Genomic DNA, 24,881 nt, shown 5'->3' with positions numbered 1-24,881 from the left:
ATTTCTCTTCTTTATGCTCTTGGTATTGCTTCCTGGAGCCTTTGCATACCAAACAAATGCAAATGGCCCTCTACAAATCTGAAATATTAGGCAAATGTCCTATAATACACCTGAAATGCAAAACAAAGATAACTTTTATAACATCTGATAGACATGCCTTGTCTTCAGGTGGTGCCCCTTCATTGTTCCACGGATGCAGCATCTCTACAGTACCAGGTATGGCTGTGAAGCCGTGGGCTCCTCCTCCTCCACCACCACAGTGGCACAGAAGCAGTAAAAGGGGTAAAACTGGAGAAAAAAATAAGTATGGGTTAAATTAGTTTCCATATAGTAATAATACTGTGCATTCAATTCAGGCTTATAAATAAGTATGGCATTTCCATCTCACTCTGCCCTGTAACTAGATCACAGACTGAGAGATGGACTGGCTCTTAGAAGTTACCTAGACTAACCCTTTCATTTTAAAGATGAGGAAACTAGGGCTTAGATGCTAAAAAACTTCCTTAAAGATTATCTAGGTGGTTAAGTGGTGTGTCCAATATTTGAACCTCCCTTATTGACTCTAAATCCAGTAGTCTTTTAAATAATCCATACTACCCCTCTTTCTGATACTCTATACACTTTATGAAGATTTTCTTCTTTATCTTGTCCTTACTGTAAATTTTATTGGGATCTCAGGATTACAGACTCTTACCCAGAGGTGTCAAACAAGCAGCATTGCAGCCTACAGCACTACTGAGTGCTACCCAAACCAGATTAAAAACTGGGAGGGGGCAGCTAGGTGGTTCAGTGGATTGAGAGCCAGATCCAAAGACAGGAGGTCCTGGGTTCAAATACGGCCTCAGATATTTCCTAGTGTGTGATCCTGGGCATTCCACTTAACCCCCATTGCCTAGTCCTCACCATTCTTCTGTGTTAGAATACATAATATTGATTCTAAGACAGAATGTAAGTGTTTAAAAAATAAATAATCATAACCAATTTTAAGTTTAATTGGTAAGTCTTAAATCTAGACAGGGTGATCTCTAAAGTAGGCAAACTCTTAAAACAAAATATTTAGAACTGAAAAAGAAACCTGAGTTTAAAAAAAAATCTAATCCAACTACATTTGAACCTTGATATGTTTCATCAGAGCAGAATTTGGTTTCAGATATATCTTGTCTTAGATTCTATGTAAATTTAAGAAGTACCAAAAGGATTTCATTAAAAGGCATTTTGTATCTTAAACAATTTCAGGTCACAGGCTTGCATCTTGTTTGGGTTCTCAATGAAGAAGGAAGGATAACCTCTTTCTGGTTTACAGAGGCAGAAATCAATGTTAAGAGAATTATTGACTTGACTAGATTCAAATAAGCCTGAAATTGTGACAAAAATAGAGATGGATATTTCTGAATCCTTTAGTCCATGATGGCTGCCTCAGCACTGTCTGATTCATCATGCCCTCCTTTTTTAAAAAGGTAGAAACATTTATTCCAAACATGGCAGGCAGCCAATCCTGCATTAATCTACTTTGCTGCATTTGCTGACTTTATGCAAACTTGCCATCTTCCAGGATTCTTTTTTAATGTAGAAGAGCTGGCAAAATACACATCTGTAAAATCATCATAAGCAATGAAAAGACTGGGCTCAAAATACATAAACATCTTGGTATAATAGAAGGCAGGCACCCAAGATGAGCAGTCTGTTGACCCAGGGTTCAACTCACAAGTTACCTGTTAGGATTCTTAAAAAAAAACAACACAAAGTCAACAAAGAAAGACTGTTTTAATACTTACGTAGCAACAGAAGCAGTGCAAAAATCATGAGCCCAATTGCTCCAGACCCCAGCCCCACATAGGGGTCGAACAGGGGTTCAGTACAGCCACTACCACTCACACAGTTACAGACTGTCAAAGTCAGGATCTGTTTTTCAGGACAGCTTAATCCTTGGTTGTCACTCACTGACAGGTGGACTTCACTTCTGCCTATTTTTAATTCTTTAGGTATTAACCATGCACTTGTACCTAGGGTGTACAAAGGAGAGAAAAAGGGGGGAAAAAGTTTAATAATAACATTTTTTCCAGTCACTAAAAAATACTCTGCTTTATTCACAGATTTTATTTTTATTTCTGCCCTTATTTAATGAGTTTCTACATGTAAATCCTACAGTTTAGTAGGGAAGGAACAAAAATTGCACCAGAGCCAAAAATGACCTAGTTGGCAAAATGGCATTTCCATGACTTTTTCTGCTCCTCACAGCAACCCTATTATGCAGGTTTGTGACAAGTCCAATGTTTCTTTCACTATTATGTCACTCTGCTTCTTAGGCTGCTGCTTCTATCTTGCATTCACTGATTACACAACCAGGAATTCCTGTACCTTCTTCTGAACACCTTAAGCATTCTATTTCTCCCCTGCTTAAAATAATTATCTTCAACTATTTTCATACTTGGTACTGTACATCAGGGCAGATCTAGATTCAAATTGTACCTTCGATACTAGCTATGTTTCTTGGGTAAGTCATTTATCCTTTCTGATCTTCTTTTCAGTTTCCTAATCTGTAAAATGAGGATAATAATACTTCCAGGTACCTGTCTCTCATAGGTTGTTTCTTTTTTTGTGAAAATCAAATCATATAATGTACTTAAAGATCTTTGTAAACTTCACATTTAAACTGCATATTTAAATATTGGCCATTATTATTGTAGACATGTTTTATTTCTGCTTATTAGATAGGTCCATGAGCTAATATTTTGTATTCCCCATAGTGTCTTCTACATAGTAGACAGTATATCTATATGGAACGAAAGGATTGTTCAGAGACGACTAGTACTTCTGGTGTGAGGGTTTGCCAGCTCTTTTTAGGACTGTTAATCCATTTTTGGTATCTACTTCTTGTCCCTCTCACTTGTGGCTCCAAGAAGTTGTAGGATACACAGCAGCCACATTCTAGTAAAACTATCTTGGCGGATGGGCTAAACTATGTTAAGAGTAACCAACAAGTCAACAAACAAATTTGTAAGTTAGTTGGGGAGGGGGGGTGGATCTACTCCAAACTTCCCATAGTAGAATGGGTGAATGAGAACAATTTATTCCAGCAACTATTACAGTGGCTAAAGCAGGCTCTTTAGAGAACTTAAAGCTTGGTTAGACATCAAAGAAGTCAAGGCTATCCACTGCATCCTGGGCTGGCACCAGTTACTCTGACTTTTGTCTTGATAATCTCTGGAAAAGAGAGTCAGCCTGAGAACTCTGTGCAACTCTGCCTCATTTAAATCCAATTCACTTTTGAGGCAAGACATCACCCTGTGATGTTACTAGTTATCTCTGAAAATAAAGGATGGGGCACCTAGGTAGCACAGTGGACAGAGCACCAGGCCAGTAGTTGGAAGAACTGGGGCTCAAATCTGGCCTCAGACACTTCCTAGCTGTGTGAACCTGGGTAAGTCAATTAACTCCAATTGCTTAGACCATGCCACTCTTCTATTTTAGACTTGATCCCAAGACAGAAGGTAAGTATTTTAAAAAAAGAAAAAGATGAGAGAGGAATAAAATATAGGTTATGTATATATATATATACACACATATGTGTATATATATATATATATATATATATAAAATCCATGTATTTTACTATAATATAAATGTTATTCCTTGACCACAAAATTACCATGAGATTTGGCCACAGTAATATTTCAGCCTTTATTTCATATTATTATAAACCTGAGATAGGTTTTTGCATAAGGGCTGGAGCAAACTGAGTTCCTCACTTGACCACTGACTACATTTAAGAAAAAGTTAACATTTTGATATCTTGTCTCACATATTACTAAAACCCTTCCAAACAAAATCACAACAGCTTCTAGATCTAGAAAGAGCAGATGATTTCTGAGCTCTATTGCCTACTCAGGGTCACAAATGAGTCACAAGTAATTACATGGGAACCTTGAAAAGCTTGCAATCATTAGGATATTACATAGCACTTTAAGGTTTGCAATGTGCTTTACAAATATTTTATCATTTTATACTGAAAACAACTCTGGGAAATAGTCTTCTCTTTAGCAACCCTTCCCACTACTAATTATTGCTAGTTTTGATATGAGAGCTTTAAGGGTTATAAAGTAATTTGCAATAATTATCCCACTTTATTCTCGTGACAACCCTGGGATGTAGCTATATTCTATAGCTACAAAAAGAAGTTATTCCTTTGTCTAAAAAGTTTTATGTATCCAAATACATATACAGAGATACAATCTCATTTTAGGATGTAGACAACATTTTCTGGTTAGGTCTAATATTTAGAGAAATATGGGGGAAATGAGTTATGCAGATTAAAAAGGGAGCTGTAATTATCAGAAAGAAATAGGGCTTCCTGATTATGCTTACTTTCTTGGTGTCCAAAGTACCAATTCTCTGCCATTCCAGCTGGTTTGTCAATGACTGCAAAGCTGAAAGGGGAACTATATGGATAACCATCCAGGTCCTTGGCAGTAACATTTACATATGTTGAATCATCACAGATAGTTTGTACTGGATTTACAAGTTCTGGACAGTTATCATTAATATCTTTTACCATGATTTCAATGGTACCAGTGACCGTTTTGCTAGGAATATCTGAAAAAAAAATGTGCATTGATTAAAAATCTTGAAAGAAATCCATATTATGAATTTTCTTAATAATCAGGTATAACAAGGAAGAGAATCTCAGGATCACATTTTTCCCACAGATTACACATAATCACAATTCACATTCAGATGACAAAATTTTTATCATGCTCTAAGTGAATAGAAACACAATATTATACACTTGGAAGATTATCTGATCTTTTACACAAAATCAGAAAGCACGAATTGTTAGGAAAAAACAATGATGCAATATTTAAAATCTTACCTTTAGTGATAGCCACGATCTTTGCAATATAAGTACCATTAATGACATATTTAGATTCATAATCAGGAATTTTAACAAGTTTGATTTCAGATGTGATAGGATCCACTGTGATCCAATTGTCAACATCTTCTCCCTTGGCATACCTGTTCAGAGATTATAAAAAAAATGACTTAATTGTAAACAAATTAACCATTCACTTTTTACAGAAAATATGGAAGAGCAAAACCTAAACTTGAAGTCAGGAAAAAAATTCCTAATGATTACCATTATTCATAAGTGGAATGGACTTCATAAAGTCCCAGCTTCCCATCTTCTAGAGGAAATTTTTCCTAAGCCCTCTTAATTTTAGTATCTCCCCTCTATTTATTATTTCCTATTTATCCTGAAATATAGCTTGTTTGTATATAGTTGTCTGCAGAGTGTATCCCCCAGTAGATTGTGAACTCCTTGAGAGCAGGAGGTGTCTTTTGCCCTTCGTTGCCTTCCAAGTACTTAGCACAGTTCCTGGAACTTAATAAATATTTATTAATTGTTAGATTGAAGAAGGCATGGGCTCCCTTTCAGTGAAGGTCTTCAAGCACAGGCTAAATGGTCACCTGTTAGTTATGTGTCTATTTTGTCTAGGTATGGATTGAACTGGATAGCTGCTGGGGTTCCTTCTAACTCTTAAATGTTGAGATTCTTTCACTTCTAATTTTAGAATTCTAATATCTGTTTCTTATGTAACACGCACTCACAGACACCAATATCTTGCCAAAGGAAACTGTAACTGATTAAAATTTCCCCCTTGGAATGAAGGAAACATGGTGCCTGGAATTAACAAGATGACAATCCCACGGTACAATGACTTGCTGTGAACACATACAGAATTCAGCTCTGAGCACCCCATTTTGGAAAGGCCACTCAGAAATGGGAACACATTCTGAGCAAGGCAACCAGAAGAAGCTTGGAGGCCATACAGTAAAGGGCAGACAGAAGGTCCTTGGGATGACCTAAGGATCTTCAGTTATTTAAAGAGCAGTTATGTTCTGTTTGGCTCTGGAAGACAGAGCTAGGTGAAATGAATAGAAGTTGCAGGTTGTCAGATTTATCCTCAGTATCAAGAGTACAATTAATAGGCTGAGGTTAGAGCTTACCACAGTGCCTAGCATATAGTAAGCACTTAACAAATGTTTATTGATTGTTCATAGATGAAATGGACTGCTTCAGAAGAAAATGAAGTGTTTTTCCCATTCTTGGAGGTCTCTGAACCAATGTAAGCTGAACTAATTTTTAGGAATGGGAGAGAAGGCATTTTTATGTGAGTATTAGTCAGAATCAGTCCTCTTGGAAGCCTCTTCCAACTCTGAGATTCTGTAAAATTTTTGGAAAGAGGAATACAAAGGGTAGGGCCTGGAAATTCATGAGGTCTCCAAGTTTCATCATAATTTTAATGAAATAGAAGCAACTTATTAAAAGAAAGTTAAATATCTTACGTTACATGGGCTATTTTCCCAGTGTCCTGATCATAGGCTTGAAATTTTCCAATAGTTTTACCTATTTCAGACCTCTCCATTTGTTCACTAGTTTGGACTTTGATTGATTGGCTTTGAAAATAAACACCTTCCACTACATTTTTCACTTTGATCTTGATAGGAATGGATTTTGCTTTGAATTTATTTCTAATTGATTTGTGAAATGGTGCTTTATTGGTGACAATGATCTTCAAGTCAAGACTCTTCAGTACTTCATAATCCAATTCCTAGAAAAGAAAAATAATGGATTTTTAAAACTTTTGCTAAAATCCTCAAGCCTTGGATATAATGAAAAGAGTCATTAGTTTTAAATTTAAATATGGAATAAACATTTTCCTACTTACCTTAACAAGAGTCACAATTCCTTCATTTGTTTGAGAATCTGTTTCTACATGGAAATAACCTTCTTCATTTCCTGAAATAAATGTAAAATTTGCCAGCCAGTTATCTGAGCCTACTTCATCCAAGTCAGTTACTTTTATCCGTATGACTTCCACATTTGCTTGATTTTCTTCGATTGTATTCTCATACTACAACAGATGGATACATTGTTTTGAATTAATTATTCACCTTTTAATCCAATTTCATGTAAACTAAGATGATTTTTTCATAGTTAGATTGCATTAGCACAAAAATATGTAAACACACCTATCATAAATACTCACCATCTCAAATTCAGCCACAGGTATGTTATCATTGACATCTAAAATGTTAATTTGTACTTTGGCTCGACTCACAGGCTTATCTGTTTTTTGTCCACTTCTGTCACTTGCTTCAACAATCAGACTGTAGTGGCTGTGTTTCTGTTTTTAGCAGTGAAAAATAACCATTAATGAAAGTCAATTATTTTTCTGTTGTAATGGAAAGAAGTTAGAATTTAAAAGAATCAACAGATTGGGTTTAAGCTCCAGGTTCCATCAAGCTGTGTTTTAGACAAGTCACTTAACCTCCTTGGGCTTCAGTTTCCTTTTCTGTAAAATCAGTGGATTGGATTCAATAACCCAGTAAACCCCTATTCCAGCACTGTAGCTTATTATCATCTCTTTTTGATTATTTTCTTAGAAAAGGCTATAGCAAAATATACTTCATTTACTGAAAAAAACTCATAGCCCATCGTCTCAGAAAGGTTCTCTTTATGAACAATATGCAAATTAAGAATATATTTGCTTATTAGCTGATAATTACTTTATAAGAATATGGAAGGGGTTAGGGCAGGAAGAACTATTACTGGTGATCCTATGCAGGTGAGGGACTTTTCATAAAAAAAAAAATACCACCACCTTTATGTTTTTACAATGGAGCTCATACTAGAATAAAAAGATCACTGGTTTTGGAGTACAGAAGTTTGATTCAAATCCTGCCTATAATATTTACTATTTCTATAATTTTCACTCAATCAACTTCTCTGAGCCTCAGCTTCAACATTGTATGAGTACAATATCCATCAGCTTTGCTTCTTGCCTCTCTTTCTTTCTGTCCCTCTAACTAACCTCATCAGTGATCAGGTACTAATTTCCCATATTATGACTTAAGACTCATGGGAACTGGTGGTCCAGCCATTTAAAATAAGTTTTGAAGTAACACAGAAAGTTCTTGGCAAAGAAAGTTCAATCCTAGGAGAGGTTTTCATATTTCTCTCCCATTTAGTGCTACCATGTGATTGACAACATTTAGTATGACCTAATGGAGTCTTATGTTAGTGAACTCAAGAACTTTATTTAGCTGGTTTTAAGGACACTATCTAGAGACAGGAATTCTTTTCCCAATGGAGTTGAAAAGAAAGCATGATATATTGAGAGTATTTTATGAGTATTTTAACCCAGAGGACCTGGGTTAAAAAAAATCACCTCTGCCACTCTCCATTTAAACTCCAGTATAAACTAATTTCTTCCTATCCATACATTGATGAAATTATTTTGCTGAAGTCTATGCTAGCTCTAAAACTGTGATCCTTGAATTCCTTCTACCTAAATTTTTCTATTAAAAAATGCTATTAAAGTATCCTGAAGCACTTATGAAAAAGAATGCTATCTACTTCCAGAGAAAGAACTGTTGGGATTCAGATGCAGATCAAAGCATACTATTTTTCACATTTGTTTATTTACTGTTTTATTTTGGAATTTTGGTTTTATATGAGTATTATCTTACAAAAATGACCAATATGGAAATATGTTTTTCCATGATGAAATTCAATAAAATTCTTACAATCTCCAACAGGGGGAGGAAAGGAAGGATGGGAGGCAATTTGGATCATATAATTTCGGAAAATGTATGTTGAAAATTGTTATTACATGTAACTGGGAAAATAAAATTTCTTTGAATAAAAGAAAGAAAAAGAAAATGCCTTACAATAGGGGATTTTAAACTTAGGAGTCTGTGAATTTGTTTTTTAAATAAATATTTTGATAATAAGTTCAAAATAATTAGCTTCTTTTGTAATCTTATATATTTTATTTTATGCATTTAAAAACATGAATTTGAAAAGGGATCCATAGATTTCATGAGACTGTCAAAAGGGAGTAAAGAAGATCCTAGAGAGCCCTGTTTTAAATCAATTATCATGAAGAAACTGCAAATCAAATTAACTGTGAGGCTTTACTTCTTTCAATAAAGTAAAAAAAAATGTATTTAGTGCCTACTATGTGCCAGGTACCACTAAGCACTAGACCCAACAAACTGGCAAAGATGACAGAAAAGGGGAAAATAGTCAATGCTGGAGGGGTTGTGGAAAGAGAGGCATATTAATAGGTAGCTAGGAGGCACTGTGGGTACTAGATGCTAGACCTTGCCTGAGAAATTTGCTGTGTAACCTCAGGTCAGTCACTCGACCTTAGTTTCCTCATCTGTCAAGTAGTGCTGATAATAGGATCTACCTCCCAAGGGTTGTTAGGAGAATCAAATGAGGTCATATTTATAAAGTGCTTTGTATACCTTATAGTGCTTTATAAATAAATGCTTAGTTATTAATTCACTGTTTATTGGTGTAGCAATAAACAAGTCTAACTCTTCTGTAAAATTAATTGGAGCTATGTGAAGAAAGTGACGAAGGTGTCCATCCTTTGATCCTGAGATCCCATGGGTAGTCATGAAGAAGTCAGTGATAAAAAAGGTTCTTCCCCCCCAGGAATCACAGAGTAGCACTTTTTGAGGTAGCAAAGAAGTGAAGACAAAGGGACTTCTCAATTGAGGAATGGCTACATAAATTTTGGTGCAAGAATGTAGAGAAATATTATAGTGCTATATGAAATTATATTTATCCGGTTTTAATTTTAGAAAAAAGCCACCATAGTAATGCTTCATAGGAGAATCGAAGTGTCCCTGCATTCTCAGACACTATACCAATAGAATACAAACTCTGGAAGATCTCTTCTAAGCTTGAAATATGTCAGTATAGAAAGACATGTTGAATTAGTGCAAAGAGAAATAAGGAGAACCAGAAAATATTATACAAAATGACTACAACAATGTAGAAATCAATGCCTACAAAACAACTTAAACTGAATGCTTGAATGAATCAAATTACCCTGCCAGGTATCTCAGTGGATAGAGCCAAGTCTGGAGATGGGAGGTTCTCGGTTCAAATCTAGCCTAAAACACTTCTTAGCAATGTGACCCTGGGCAAGTCACTTAGCCCCCATTGCCTAGCCTTTATTGCTCTTCTGTCTTGGAACCAATACACAGTATTGATTCTAAGATTGAACAGAAGGTAAGGGTTGTTGTTTTTTTTTTAATTGCTATTGCTATACTTGGCTTAAAAGTATATGAGAAGGTACCTTCCCATTCCTTCTTTTAATAGGTAGTTGTGTACACTGGCTGTTCCAGTGTCTGGAATGCCTTTCTTCCTCATATCTGACTCCTGGCTTCCCTGGTTTCCCTTGAGACTCAGCTCAAATCCCACCTTCTGCAGGAGACCTTTTCCAGTGCCTTCACCCACCCCTCTCACTGCTAGCGCCTTCCATCTGAGATTACACTACACATATCACGTACACACAATTTTTGTGTGTTGCCTCCCTCACTAGATTGTGAACCACTTGAAGGTTGGGACAGGGGTTTTGCCTTTATTTGTTATCTGTAATGCTTGGTACATATTGAGGGCTTAATCAATACATGCTGATTATTGACTCTCTTAGTGGAGGTAGTAATAAAGCAAGGTAGAACAATGAGGGTGAAATAAAAAAATTTTTTTTAATGGAAGAAGGAAACTAAAATATACATGAGAGTATCTGGGCCCAGAACTGAAACAAGAATGTGAAAGTACTCTTTTACCTCTCTGTCCAGAAGAAATGCTGTTGTTAGAATCTCTCCTTTGTCTTTATCAAGGAAGAAGACAAAAGGCTGGGCTGGTTCCTGAGACACAATCTTATAAGAAACTTGGGAATTGATATGATTTTTCTCATCAGCATCTGTTGCACTAATTTTCATCACAAGTGTATCTGTAAACAGGACAAAAACATTTTCCACTTGATTCAACCTCCTCTTTCTATAGTTTTATACTTTAGATGGGTTTTCATTTAACTTTAAAATTCAGGACAGAGTTGTCAAATGTGGGACTATAAAACAATTCTTTACTTGTATTTTGTATTAGAGGTGGGTATGCTTTATGTTCCCACCTTTAAAATTTGTAATGTTAAATGTATCATCCCCAACTCTACCCCTACTATCTTACATAGCACTTTTTAAGCTTTAAACCTAGAATTATTTTATTTTAAAAATATATCCTGGTAGTTCTTTTATTCTAAGAAGATATTGGGTTAGGAGTACACTTGCTCAAAAATATTTAAAAATTCTTTTAAGTGCTTATTAATAAACAATGAGAACTTACTTGCTGGGCTTAGTTCTTCAACAGACCCAACAAAGACATCTTGGGTGAACACAGGCTCATTATCATTTACATCAAGAACTTTAATTCTCAACTCTAATGGCCTTTCCAGGTTGTTTCCTCTCTCATCCAAAGCATAGCCTGTTAGCTGAAATTATATTGCATAATTAAAGAATGAAATATTTCATGTTAAGTAAAATTAAAAGGTTTTTTGAAAATTAAAATTGTTAACAAATCTTACAACATTAAAACAAATGCAAAATAATCCCACTTACTATATACATTGGAACTTCTTCTCGGTCAAGAATCTTAGTAACATTCAGTTCACCAGTAATTTTATCAAAGACAAATACACCAAAAGGTGGTTCTGTAATCCCTTGTCCAGTGTAACGATATGTAACTTTTATGTTTTGTTCATGGGCAAGATCAGAGTGAATCTGTCATAAAAATGATGGATGGAACACATTAATAAGTTTTTAACACCCCTTCACATAATTTTTAGTTAAAAACTTTTACAAAAGAAAATTTTCCTATGAAAAAGTTAGAATGCTATCAGGTAGAGTTATTTTTCCTTGAAAATTCTTAAAATTAGGGAAAATATATATATATATATAATATATGTATATAATATTATATAATATTAATAATAATAAAATAATAATAATATATATAAAAATATATATATTTTAGAAATGTGATCAGTGATACTTCATTTTTTTTTAAGGAACTCTATGGAGAAACAAGCAAGAACCAGACAATACCTCTGAGAAGTAGATACAGCTGTTGGAGTCTGTGCACTAAAACTAAGGGAGTTTATTCAAGTGAATGCCTTAGGCTCTTACACCTAAAACAAGGCTTCTTACTTTTGTTTAAGGATTCTTGTTTAGCCAACTTTAAGATAATTGTTGATCTTATTTCTGGGACCACTAGAGAATAAAGAAGAAAATAGGAAAGGCAGGACTCAATCATACTGAGGATTGGCATAGCATTAGAACTGAAATCCATGATGCTTATTATACTTATCAAGGAAGTAGTAAAGTATTTTTAGAATGCTCTCCATCCTGCTAAGACCATCATTTTGACATTAAAAGGATTAAGGACTAAACAATAGTTATCTGGAAAATTCACTTATGAGAAATATGAGGAATACCTCATTCCCCAATGAGGTTGGACAAAAGAAGTACTTGAAATGTTGGACGAAAGAGATGCTACTGTACAAGTTTTAATACTGGTCCTTAACCAATAATTGAAGACAACATTTTAATATTTACCCAAAACTAGAACAAAAGCCTGGATTTGGTTCTGCCACACAATCCACATATTTCAAATAGCACATGCATTTTATCTCCCCTCTCTGACTTACTCTGGCAATTGGATTCTTCTTTGAGAGGTCCTCCCCTTCCCTAAGGGATACAGGAGCAGTGATCCACTCCCGCTTTTGTCGGATTAAGTTTCCTTGTGGAGAGATCAGACCATTTTCATTATCTGTATGTAAAACCTATGAAGATAAAACGAAAAAAGAATTATGAGTCTCTAAAATCTTTGAGATTATGCTATGGATATATGTACAGCTTTCAAAGTGTAGTTTCCTATAAGTGTATTTGACTAAACTGATTTTCAAATGCCTACTTTCCCCCTCCAAATTACATTGAAAAAGATAAATATGACTTTTAAAGAGGGACAGAAAGTAGAATATCAGTTTTTGGGTTTTGTGGCAGTATAATCCTTTTGGCCTCTTCCTCATTTTCACTGAAGGCTGAAAGGCATACAAGAATTTTTAGAGCTTACAATTTAATTAGTTATATCTCAATTTATTATTAAGTGAAAACGGATTTCATTTTTCCATAAAATTTTAGAGCCAGTCAGCTGCTCAAAGTTATAAGAAAAAACCACCTTAATGAAAAGTTGACTTAAATTTAGTCAATACAAAGTAAAATTATTGGCTTATAAAATTTACAGGTTTAAGGAATGGCTAAAAGAGATGTTTCTCTTGTTTTCTGAAGCCATCTTGGCAAACTCTTTTGAAAACATTAGTCATCAAAGCAGTAAAGATGATTTTTTAAAAATCAAAACAACAATAACCTTTGACCAGAAGACTTAGCAACTTAACTAAATCAGAACGTGATACTAATACCTTAAAATTCAATCCTTTTCTCTCTCATTCTGATTTTCAAAATAATAAGTAATTGTGATGGGAAAACTAATGTGAGAGTTTATTTTAAAATCTTTACAATAGCTATTATAAGATCTTCTAAAGACCTTTATATGAGGTGAAACATTTCTTTTGTCAATAAGCTTCTGTTCTCCAAACTATTCCTTTTCCTCCACCTCTTGTGCTTACCTTTAAGTGAAGTCCATTTCCAAAGTGAAAGCAGATCTGTAAAATAAAAATAGGTTTACTTATATTTAAGTTCCTATTTGTTTAAAATATCCTGTTGCCATGATGATTGAGTATAGCAATATTTTAAAGAATAATTTGATTAAAACACAGTTTAAAAATTGTATTAGTGAAAAAATGTCTATTATACTTCAAAATCAAAATGATTTAATTAACATACTAAACAATTAGTGAACAATAATAAAATTTATAATATGTCCTCTAAAGATACTTGGGTGACTTTTTCTTTGAGATTTCTACACTCATTTTAAAATCTCACATTATAAAGTAACAGTGTTGACTTATTAAAGTTACCCTAAACATTCCTCATCATTTTCATCCATCTTCTATTCCTTCACTTATGTCTCAGGGAAAGAGGTAGCCCTCCCTCTTTCTAAGACTAACTGCTCTACCTGTTCCCTTCATCAAGTCACCTACCACCTCTATCCAGGTCTACTGCTACATCCTCATACATTTTTGAGATCTTGTCCCACTGCATTCCTCTCCTTTAGCTAAAAATTCTTTCTGTCAGTTACACAGAATTCATTGTTTTGTGTTCTTTTCAGTTACACTGTTTTAGTCATTGTCTATCTTGTTTTCCTTGTTCTTCATATTTCATTTGGCATCAGTCCAAATGTCTTGCAATGCTTCTCTGAATTCACATTCATCACTTTTTTATGGCACAGTAATGTTTCACTGAAGTGACTAGATGGCTGAGTCTGGAGTCAGGAAGACCCAAGTTCAAATCCAGCCTCAGAAAGTTACTAGCTATGTGACCATAGGCAAGTCACTAACCTGTTTGCCTTAATCCGCTGGAGAAGAAAATGGCAAATCATTCCAGTATTTTTGCCAAGAAAATCCCTTAACAGTATAGTCCAGTCCACTGAGTCATGAAGAGCCAGACATCACTGAACAACAATATTTCATTATATTAACGTACCAAAATTTGTGTTGTGATTTTCCTATCAATGGGCATAAACTTGGTTTCCAGTTCTTTTTTTTTTTTTATCAAAATAAGTTGTTGATTTCACTTTAATTACTAAAGTTCTTGAGAATGTTTTGAACTTAATTACCTATATTGCCCAGTCTTTTCAATTCTTTGCTAACTTTTTCTATGATCATAGTAGTGAACTTCACTGTTTTTCAGGTTACTAGAAGCCGTCTAATTCCCAGAGATGAACTCTAAGAAAAGATATTGGTTTTGGGACTGTAGTCATCCCCTTCCTTTTTTAAAATTTTTTAACCTTTATCTTACTAAGTATTGGTTTCAAGGCAGAAGAGCAGTAAGGGCTAGGCAACTAGGGTTATTAAAGTGATTTGCCCAGCACCTCCTGTTTCTAGGCTTGGCCCTCAATCCACTGAGCCACCTAGTTGCCCCCACTCCCTTTCTTTTGAACCTCTTTTGTCCTTTGGATTTGCAGGAGCATGGGAAAGCAATGTGACATAGTGGAAATAGCAAAACCTGGGCATACCACTTAACTTCCCATGTTGTCATTATTATTGTTCAGTCGTTCAATCATGTCTGACTCTTCATGACCCCATAAACCATACTGCCCATTTCTTGGCAAAGATACTGGAGTGGTTTGCCATTTCCTTCTCTAGCTAACCTCCCTAAGTTTCTACAATATTTGCTCCATTAATTTCCCTGGGTTTTTGTAAATAAACTGCTATTAACTGAGTTATTTCTCTTGGCTCCAATTTTATCTACTTCTACTCTATGTTCTTTTTTTGGCTCTTCTTCCTATTCATTTTTCCTGAGCTTCTTTCTAAGTCCTCTTCTCAAAACAGTCTCCCTTAATAATCTTGCTTCTTCTCCTTTATTTTACTGTGGATGACTCTTGGACCTCTCTTTAGCCTGGATACCTCTCAAAGTCAAAGACTAACTTGCTGACTGTCCCATGCCTGGTGTGGAGGGCAGCACAGTGGACTTGGATGTCAGAAAGACCTGTGTTGAACTCTTGCTTCAGAGGCTTGATAGCTGTGTGGCCTTCAGTCAGTTACCTCACTTTATCTATAAAATGTGACAATTGGACTCAGTGACCTATAAGCACATCTTTATTCTCAACCTACAATCTTATGATGCACTTCTAGTCCTGGGAACAGTGTAACTCAAGTATCTTCCCTGAAAAGATGCTTCCTCTCCTGAATTCCCCATTTCTCTTTATGGGACCACTGTTCAAGATCATCTGGGTTCAGAACTTTGGCAGCATCTTACTCCCCAATAGTCTTAGAGTGCAGCTAATTTTATTATTATAATGTCTCTTTTTCCTCCTCTGTATAACATTGTTTATTAATAAGGACATTTGATCTATTAATAAAGGAAGGGCACTCATGGCTCTGTGTGGAGATGACCTACCATTATGTCTCTCAAATCTATCTTACTATTTTCATTATTCTAACCATTTAGGTTAATATAGGACATCAAAGTTTGCAAAGCAGTTTCTTCTAAAAAACTGTTGAGCTGGGCAGTCCTGTAGTCATGACACTATAATTCTAGTTCTTACTAATTCTCACCAGAAGAACTTTTTCTTTCTGTCTGTCTCCAATCTACCCCATAACTACTTCATCATTAACCTTAGGATCAGAGATACAGACCTCAGAGATCAAGTCTAACCATTATATTTTATCGATGAGGGAAAGAAGTCTGAGAAAGGATAGTGATTTGTCCAAGGTCACAGAGTAAAAATAAACAATAGGGCTGGGATGACTCCCATAGACGTCTTTAGGATGCATCTTGAGGCCCCTCTGAAATATGCACCTACCTCACAGACTTGCCATAAAGATCAAGTGAGAAAACATAGGTAAAGCCTTTTGCAGACCTTTAAAAAGCAATATAAATGTTAACTCTAGTTATTATTTGATAAATCTTAGATTTACTTGTTCTTTTAATTATGAGATGCTCTCACAAGAGAAATGAAAAAAGAGGTATAAAAATTCACTGAGGAAAAGAAATTTTTAAAAAGTAGAATTGGACAAATGAAAGAAGCAGTACAAAAACTCATTTAAGACAATCATACTTAAGGGGGCAACTGGGTAGCTCAATGCGTTGAAAGCCAGGCCTAGAGTCTGGAGGTCCTAGGTTCAAATCTGGCCTCAGACACTTCTTAGCTGTGTGATCCTAGGCAAGTCACTTAATCCCCATTGCCTAGTCCTCTCAACTGTTCTGCCTTGGAATCAATACATAATATTGATTCTAAGGTATAAGGTAAGAGTTTAAAAAAAAAATTAAAAAAGGAGAAAAAAGAAAAAATCATACTTAAAAATTAGAATTGGGCAAGTGGAAGCTAATGACTTCATGAGACATCAAGACACAATCAAACAAAGACAAAAGAATGAAAAAATAGAAGGAAATGTGAACTATCTAATTGGAAAAAGAATTGACCTTGAAAATAAAACCAGGAGAGATAATCTAAGAAATATTGAAATACCTGAAAGCCATGATAAAAAAGAAACAAACAGCTTACACATTATCTTTCAAAAAATTATCAAGGAAAACTGCCCTGATATTCTAGAACCAGAGAGCAAAACAGAAATGGAAAGAATTCCCTGATCACTTCCTGAAAGAGATCCCAAAAGGAGAACTCCCACAAATATTATAGCCATATTTTAAAACTCTCAAGTCAAGGAGAAAATATTGCAACCATCCAAAAAGAAACAATTCAAATATCACAAAGCTAGTCAAGATAACACAAAATTTATCTATTTCTACATTAAAGGATTGGAGGGTTTAGAATATGATATGCCAGAGGGCAAAGAAGCTAGAATTTCATCCAAAAATCACTTATCCAGCAAAACTGAGCATAATCCTTCAGGGGAAAAATGGCTATTAAATGAAATAGAATATTATCAAATATTCCTGATGAAAGGACTACAACTGAATGGAAATTCTGATTGTCAAAAACAAGACTCAAGAAAGGCACAGACAAATTAGGTAAACATGAAAGAGAAATTAAGACATTCAATAAGGTTAAACTGTTTACATTCTTACAAGGGGAGATGATTCTTATGACTCCAATGAACTCTTGTCATTATTAGGACAGTTAGAAGTAGCATACATAGAGGGCAAGGGTGTGAGTTGAATATGATGTGATGACATAAAATAAAATAATATTAAGACATGAGAAAAAGGAATGCATTGGGGAGGGGGAAAGAGAAAAACAAAAAAGGATGAAATTGTTGCACACGAAAGAGGTTTTACAGTGGAGGGGAATATGGGGAAGTTTAGTAGGGGAACACATGAACCTTACTCTCATCAGAATTGGTTCAATGAGGGAAGAACATACATAATTAACTGGGTATAAAAAAAAAAAAAAACTATCTTACTCTACAGGAAAGTAGGAAAGGAAGAGGATAAGAGAAGGGGGCTGAGGTTGACAAAAAATAGGCCAAATTGAGGGAGGTGGTAGTCAGAACCTAAACAGGGGTAAATAGGATGTAAAGTAATATACAGTAATCATAATGGTACAAATAGCTTTATAACAAATATCTAATAACGGTCTCATTTCTCAAATACATAGAGAAGTTAGGTGACTATATAAGAATACAAGTCATTCCTAATTGCTAAATGGTCAAAAGATAGGAATAGGTAGTTCTCAAAAATAATTAAAACTCTTTATAATAATCATGCAAAAAATGCTCCAAATCACTATTAATTAGAAAAATGCAAATTAAAACAGTTCTGAGGTACCACCCCACCCCTATGAGATTGGCAGAAAAGGAAAATGACAAAACTTGGAGGGGATATGGGAAAGTTGAGACACTAAAGTCCGGTGAGGGGAGTTATGGACTGTTTCAATTATTCTGGAGGGCAATTTGGACCTATGCCCAAAGGGGGCATACCCTTTGACTCAGCAATACCATTGTTGGGTTTATATCCCAAAGAGATGAAAAAAAATGGTGAAGGAGCTATGTGTTCCAAATTAAAGTAGTTCTTTTGGGGAAGGGGTAAAGAATTGGAAAGTGAGGAAATACCTATCAATTGGGGAATGGCTGATTAGTTATAGTAAATGATTGTAATGGAATGCTATTGTGTTGTAAGAAATGACAAATAGGAGAAGCTCAGAAAAACCTGGAAAGTCTGACATGAACTGAAGCAGAGTGAAATAAGTAGAACCAGGACAACATTGAACATAGTGACAGGAATACTTTACAATGAATAACTGTGAATAACATTTATCTTCACCATTACAATGATACAAAACTATCCCAAAAGACTTGATAAAAAAATTTCTATCTGTTTCCTGAGGGAAAAAAACTGATAAAGTCTAAATTTAGACCAAAACAAACTTATTTCAGTTTCTTTCTTAAATTTTTAGTTTGAGTTTCTTTCCATAAAAGGATTTAAAATTTAAAAAAAATTTTTTATCATTCAAAACACACTTTATCATTGGTCATTGTTGTAAGAGCATACTCACACATAACCAAAACCCCAAATAATATGGAAAAATGTTTTACATGATTGCACATGTAAAATCTATATGAAACTGCTTACCATCTCAACATAGGTGAGGGGGTTAGGGGAAGGGAGAAAGAGAATTCAAGACTCAATATTCTTTGAAAAATGTTTAAAACTGTTGTTACATATACTTGAGGAAAAATCAAATAAGATAAATTTTAATTAAAGAAACGACCCTCTAGATTTAGGTACAAGCTCTCGAACTGCAGGTTGTTAGTTCAGGTTTAGTGGGGGAGGAAGGGGACAAGAGTTCCAGGGTCATATGAAAACTAAATCTAGAAAGTTCCAAAATACTTGAAAATTTAGATCTGACTACATTTCTCTCATTTACCTCTATACTCTGTTTTCCTGCCCTGACATTTGTCTTACACCCTGTAGGTGCCTCCCTTTACAAACAAAACATTCTCTTAACCTACCCTACAACCAAATCTATGTCCTCCAGCCTGTAGCCTCACAATTTCTGAACTCTCTTCCCTATGTCCTTCATATTCTAGTTTCCTCTTGAGTTTATATAATTTATTAACCTCTCTCAAAGATCTCAAGCTCTGAGCTTCCCCTTTGTAATCACAGTCTTTTTAATTTGCACAAGTTCAGAAAAACAACTTTGTAAAATGTAATCTAAGTTACCACTCCCTTTGTGCAGAGAAAAGGGAACTTCAGAACGGACTGTGGGTTCTGACTTTCTGTTAAAGTGCCCTGTTTGAATCTAGCAGAATATTCTGTATCCCTAGGTCAATCAGGCATGTACCTGACACTGTTCAAATATCATCTGGAACCTCCTTGAACCATCACTAGAAACCCAATGACATCCCTATTTGCCCAGGAAAATATGGTTACTTCAGGCGAAAACTCAATTCTAATCTTCTTAGAGGAAAAAATTTTTTTAAACTCTGCAATCATAACGTAAGACTTGGTTCCTAGAATACAGAGCTCAATTTGTGTGTTAGGTTCAAGCCCTAATAACCCTGAGCTGTTAACATTTTGTCTATCATTTTGATCATGTAATGAAAGACAAAAGATAGCAATGTTGGTGTTTAGGTCAGTACTTCTAACTACCTTGATTTTTAAACAAATATATTCTGTGGCCATCAGCCATGGGAGTGAAAAATTTCTCTCAACACTTTCAGAGAAACATGAAACATAAGATTCACTTCAACAATTAAGTGTCTTCTATGTGTAAAGCACTGGGGATAAAAAATAGAGATGTAATTATTTGCAAATTTATAGAGATGGAACACTAGCAAGTAAGGTAAATCAAGAAACGCTTCATGGAAAAGGTGTTTCCTGAGCTGAGTCTTGAAGGGAGATAAGGATTCTGGGAGGTATAAAGATAAAAGGGATGCGCCAATATATGGAGGAAGGATACAGAATGATATGTGGAAGAGCAAGTGGGTCCAGTCAATAAATGGATGGCATCAGAAGCTGGACTGTGAAGGGAATGAGTGGAGCAGCAGTAAAGACAATGAGTATACAGGGCTCAGGAAGATTGGCAATAAAAGGTAAGAGAAATAGAGGACTAGATAGCTGAGTCAGAGTAAGATTTTTATTTTGTTTTGCTTTAAAATTGGAGGAAACCCGAGATTTATAGATGCCAGGAAAATGGCAGCAGGCAGCAGTGGGGGAAGTCATCTCTAGTGTTTCCCCTCCTTTTTGTAATTAAAATAAAACATTGTACTCTCTGCTAACAGATGGAGAATCTACCTGTGGTTGACTTTGTCTTCCTTGACCTTATACTAACAATGATACTAATAAAAAAAGTTAGGACTTCCACTTCCCCTTCCTGAACTGAGGTAATATCCATTAAAAAATGAATTATCCTAAAGGAAAGGTCCTCTACATACCAAATATTCATCATAGGACTTTTTGTAGCAAAGAATTAGATATAAATGCCTATTGATTGAGCAATGGCTAAATAAAATGCTGTACATAAATTTATTCAAGATATTACTATGTCATAAAAAGGTGAATGTGAAGAATTGGGAAAAGCATGAGGAACTATGAATTGATGCTGAGTAAATAATAATACTTAATATGTATATAGCATTTATTATGTGCCAGACACTATGCTAAATGCTTTCCAATTATTGTCTCATTTGTCCTTACAACAACCCTTATTACTTATCTCTATTTAACATAAAAGGAAACTGATGCAAACAGGAGGCTAAGTGCCTCACCTCCACTTAAATTTTGTTGTTGTTGTTACAAGAAGTGGTTTACTAGGTAAGGAGAAAGAGCACATTTGTGAATGAAAGTCATGTAAAAATAATTATCAATAAAAATTCAAAAGATGGGACTCTATTTTATGCATCCATGAAACTATGAACAATAAATTATATTTCCACATGGGATGATGGCTTTGCAATGATCTAGTCACTGTCCAGAATCCCTTTAACTTGTGGTAAATATGCTTTAGCATTTTCACCCCAGTCCACCGAACCAAATTTCCATGCCTAGGACAATGTCCCTTCTCATCTCCACCTCCTGGTTTCTCTGGCTTCCTTCAAGTCTCAGTTCAAATGATACCTTCTGCAAACAGATTTTTCTTTTTTCTCTTCCTCCTTACTTTACCCAATGGCCTCCCAGCACCTCCTTTCTAGGATTGTCATCAATTTAACTGTGCTTATCTTGTATGTACATAGTTGCTCATATTTGTCTCCCTAACTAGAATATGAGTTCCTTTAAGCAAGTTACTGTTTCTGCTTCTCAATGTATCCTCAATAATAATGCATGTAATTTTATTTTGTGTTTTGGATGTGTCAAATTAAGAGGTATTTCACAAAGAACAGAATGATCATTGTAAGGGCTAAATCATGTAGGCATATTTCAGTTATTTTTCATTTGCTTTTTGTTTTAAAAAGCCTTCCCTTCTGTCTTAGAATCTATGGTTCCAAGGAAGAAGAGCTGAAAGGGATAGGCAATTGGAGCTGAGCGATTTGTCCAGGGTCCTAGCTGGGAACGATTCACTGAGTCATCTAGCTGCCCCCTCATATGTCTTTTTTATCTTTTCTCTCCAGGTTCTGTATCTTCTGATCCTCAGTCTTGAAGAGGGAGCCTTTGGGGGTGGGGTGGGGTATAAAAGTCAAAAGGAAGGAAAAATACAGGACCAGCCTTTGAGAGGGTGGTAGAGGTGAAGGGATTTTTTTTTTTTTTAAAGTTCTTGGGCATGTTAAAAGCAGCAGAGAAGAATCCCAGTAGACAAGGAGAGATGGAAAATTAGAGGGTTGGGCATGGTTATTGGGGCAAAGTTCTAGAGGAAATAGGTGAAGGGCACAAATAGATAAGTTAGCCTTGCTGAGCAGGGAGGCTATTTCTTTATCATGAGAGGAGAAAATAAAGGATGCAGTCAAGAGGTCTTGAGATGACAGATTAAAGGAGAAGAGGAAGCCCACTGTGAAATAGCTTCTACTTTTTCAGGGAAGTATAAGGCAAGGTTCTCTGCTAAATATTCATTGAATAGTACTGAGCACATCACAAAAAAAAAAAAAAAAAATATATATATATATATATAATCCAGTTAAGTTTTGGAGATATTATGAGCAGGACAATGTACAAAAACATTAAAATAATTATAATAAAAATAAAGCTGAGGGTTTTGTGGTTGGTTCATCATTAATTTCTTGGACAACCTAGGAAGGACCTACTCATAGGTGACACACCCTAGGATAATCAAAGTGGAATGAGATAAGGTTTAGATTAGAGTAGCTTATCTAAATCCAAGTACAACTTCTATCAGAAAAAAGAAATTTCCCCAAATCAGAAAAAAACCTCCAGCAAGGAACTCCCAAGTTCTAAGCTACAAACATAATGAAGTTGCCCTTTTGTTCAGGGGGCTGAAATGTGGTTTATTATACTTGTAGTCACCACAGTGAAAGAGTGAGAAATGGTTACTAAGTGATTGAATCATAAAATGTATGTTTATGTCAAGGACTATTCCTGTTAGGACAAGCCACCGCCTATGAAAATATTAGCCATAACTCTACTGATTCCCTTGGAAATTATTACAAAGTACAGTCTACCTAAGATACATGTCCTTTTTAAAGCCATGTGGAAATAAATGAGGGTTCTTAGTGAAATAAGTGGAACAGAGATTTAGGTAACATTTTAATTGATTACCATTTTTTACTGTTCAATAAATTCCTACAAAAATGCATTATTGCTAAAATGCATTTAAGTCTAAAACAAAAAAGATAAATATCATTGAAGGGCCTGACCTATAAAAATCAACTAGATTATATATATAGGTCAGACCATTCATTGGCATATTTTTTATACCATTGAATTAAGATAAATGAATCTAGTAAAACAGGAAGCACTAACTTTTAATGTTTATTTTTATTTTGAGGAACAATGCTACAGCCCTACCACTTCTTGTTATGAGATAAATATTAACTTTAAAAGCACAATACAGACATAGTAGGACACCAGTAAGATCTCAGTTTGAGTCCAGTGATGAAATATGGTTGTATGCTCCAGGTAAGTCCTAAATTTCTCAGTGGTCTGGACAACTCTCTACAATTGTAAATTGCAGATATGCAGTCTCTGGACTGGGTTAGGGAATTTCATTACCCAGAAGTTATTTATTTCAATTAAATCACAAGGTCAATCATTATCCCTAAAAACACCTTAATTGTGGGCTATTAAAATTGTTAAGGTTTTAGTGGGAACTAAAGACCATTTGACCAGCTAGAGTGTTTGAATATAATATTTATTGGGCAGCTAACCATGTGAAATGAACTCTAGGAAATATAAGAATAAATCCCTACTCTCCATTTGCCATATTTATCACTATCCTGCTAGAAAAGACCTCCAAGACAACTATCAACAAATGTGCCAGAGTAATTCAGGAACTGAAAAATGAGGGAAGGAATTTCTTTAGCTTTATTAAAAAAATGAAATTTATGAAATTCATATTATGAAAATTGGTTCTTTTCAGTCAGGTCCATATTAAGGCAGTCACAATAAGCTATTTCTATCAATCTTGATTAATTTTGTGTGCTTTTTTTCTTCTCTTTTCAGCTATTAAAGGATCGAATAACATCTGGCACAGAAAAGACTTTGGTCAGTTTACCTGTAAACTTTTTAGGTCATAACCGAATTAGTATAAAAAGCCAAAGCAGCCAAACAAGATAGGGCATGATTATCATTATCAGATATGATTTTCAAAATTATTGTTCTCCTCTGACCATCTTTTAGGAATCTAAGTATTTCCAGAAGTGTATCATAATCATTAGGCTGGTTTCAAGGGTTAAAAGTCATGTGATGCTGCCCCTAGGCCAGAAGGGAGTCATTTTAGGAAAAGAGTCTTCCAGAATGTCTATAGCAGTATGAAAGAGTTGGTGCTGGTGGCAGTGGGTCCAAACATTCCTGGTTTTTTGCTTTGTTATTTTCGTTTTTGAAAATCTTTGTTAAACTTCTTCACTTGGTGCTCAGTTGTTACCTTATGTCCTAAATAAGTCAGTGAGAATTTGATTTAAGTTTTGAAAACTACTGACCAAAAAAAAAAAAAAACCCAAAACCAAAACCAAAACCAAGAAACAATATTTTGGTTTAACTGTTACGGAGTATGCATTTTGAAAAAAAGAAAAAACCCACCAAATTCTCTGTAGTAATATAAATGATCATTTTAACAAAAATAGTTTTTATGAACTTGTGTGTTTTCCAGGTGTTTATGTACTAGACAAAACTCAACTTCATGCATCTTTAGAAGTATCCTTCTTAAATGTGACAACAAGACAGGGCTTATCTTTAGAAAATGGACTTCATGCAAGTTATATAGAACTGTATATAGAAGCTGAAATTAGGAGATAAATATACTCTCATTTTGTGGCAAAGAATTTTACTTGTAT

At 34.9% G+C, this 24,881-nt stretch overlaps 1 protein-coding gene across 1 annotated transcript in view; it reads right to left on the bottom strand.

The window, feature by feature from the left end:
• Nucleotides 1-24,881, bottom strand: part of DSG2 (desmoglein 2) — a 36,216-nt gene that overhangs the window by 5,640 nt on the left and 5,695 nt on the right. Inside the window, exons 2-13 of the mRNA XM_056823841.1 lie at nt 13,545-13,580; nt 12,567-12,701; nt 11,479-11,640; nt 11,207-11,351; nt 10,651-10,817; nt 7,050-7,187; nt 6,729-6,914; nt 6,346-6,611; nt 4,871-5,013; nt 4,366-4,593; nt 1,776-2,003; nt 154-288 (exon numbers count right to left, since the gene is read on the bottom strand). Of these exons, the coding sequence (XP_056679819.1) occupies nt 154-288; nt 1,776-2,003; nt 4,366-4,593; nt 4,871-5,013; nt 6,346-6,611; nt 6,729-6,914; nt 7,050-7,187; nt 10,651-10,817; nt 11,207-11,351; nt 11,479-11,640; nt 12,567-12,701; nt 13,545-13,580 (1,969 nt within the window). The remainder of the gene's footprint in view (nt 1-153; nt 289-1,775; nt 2,004-4,365; nt 4,594-4,870; nt 5,014-6,345; nt 6,612-6,728; nt 6,915-7,049; nt 7,188-10,650; nt 10,818-11,206; nt 11,352-11,478; nt 11,641-12,566; nt 12,702-13,544; nt 13,581-24,881) is intronic.

This window comes from Monodelphis domestica, chromosome 3, assembly GCF_027887165.1.
Source record: "Monodelphis domestica isolate mMonDom1 chromosome 3, mMonDom1.pri, whole genome shotgun sequence".
In the NCBI taxonomy this organism is placed as follows: domain Eukaryota; kingdom Metazoa; phylum Chordata; class Mammalia; order Didelphimorphia; family Didelphidae; genus Monodelphis; species Monodelphis domestica.
Note: the sequence above shows the minus strand (reverse complement) of the source record. Positions and strands in the feature narration are given on the sequence as shown.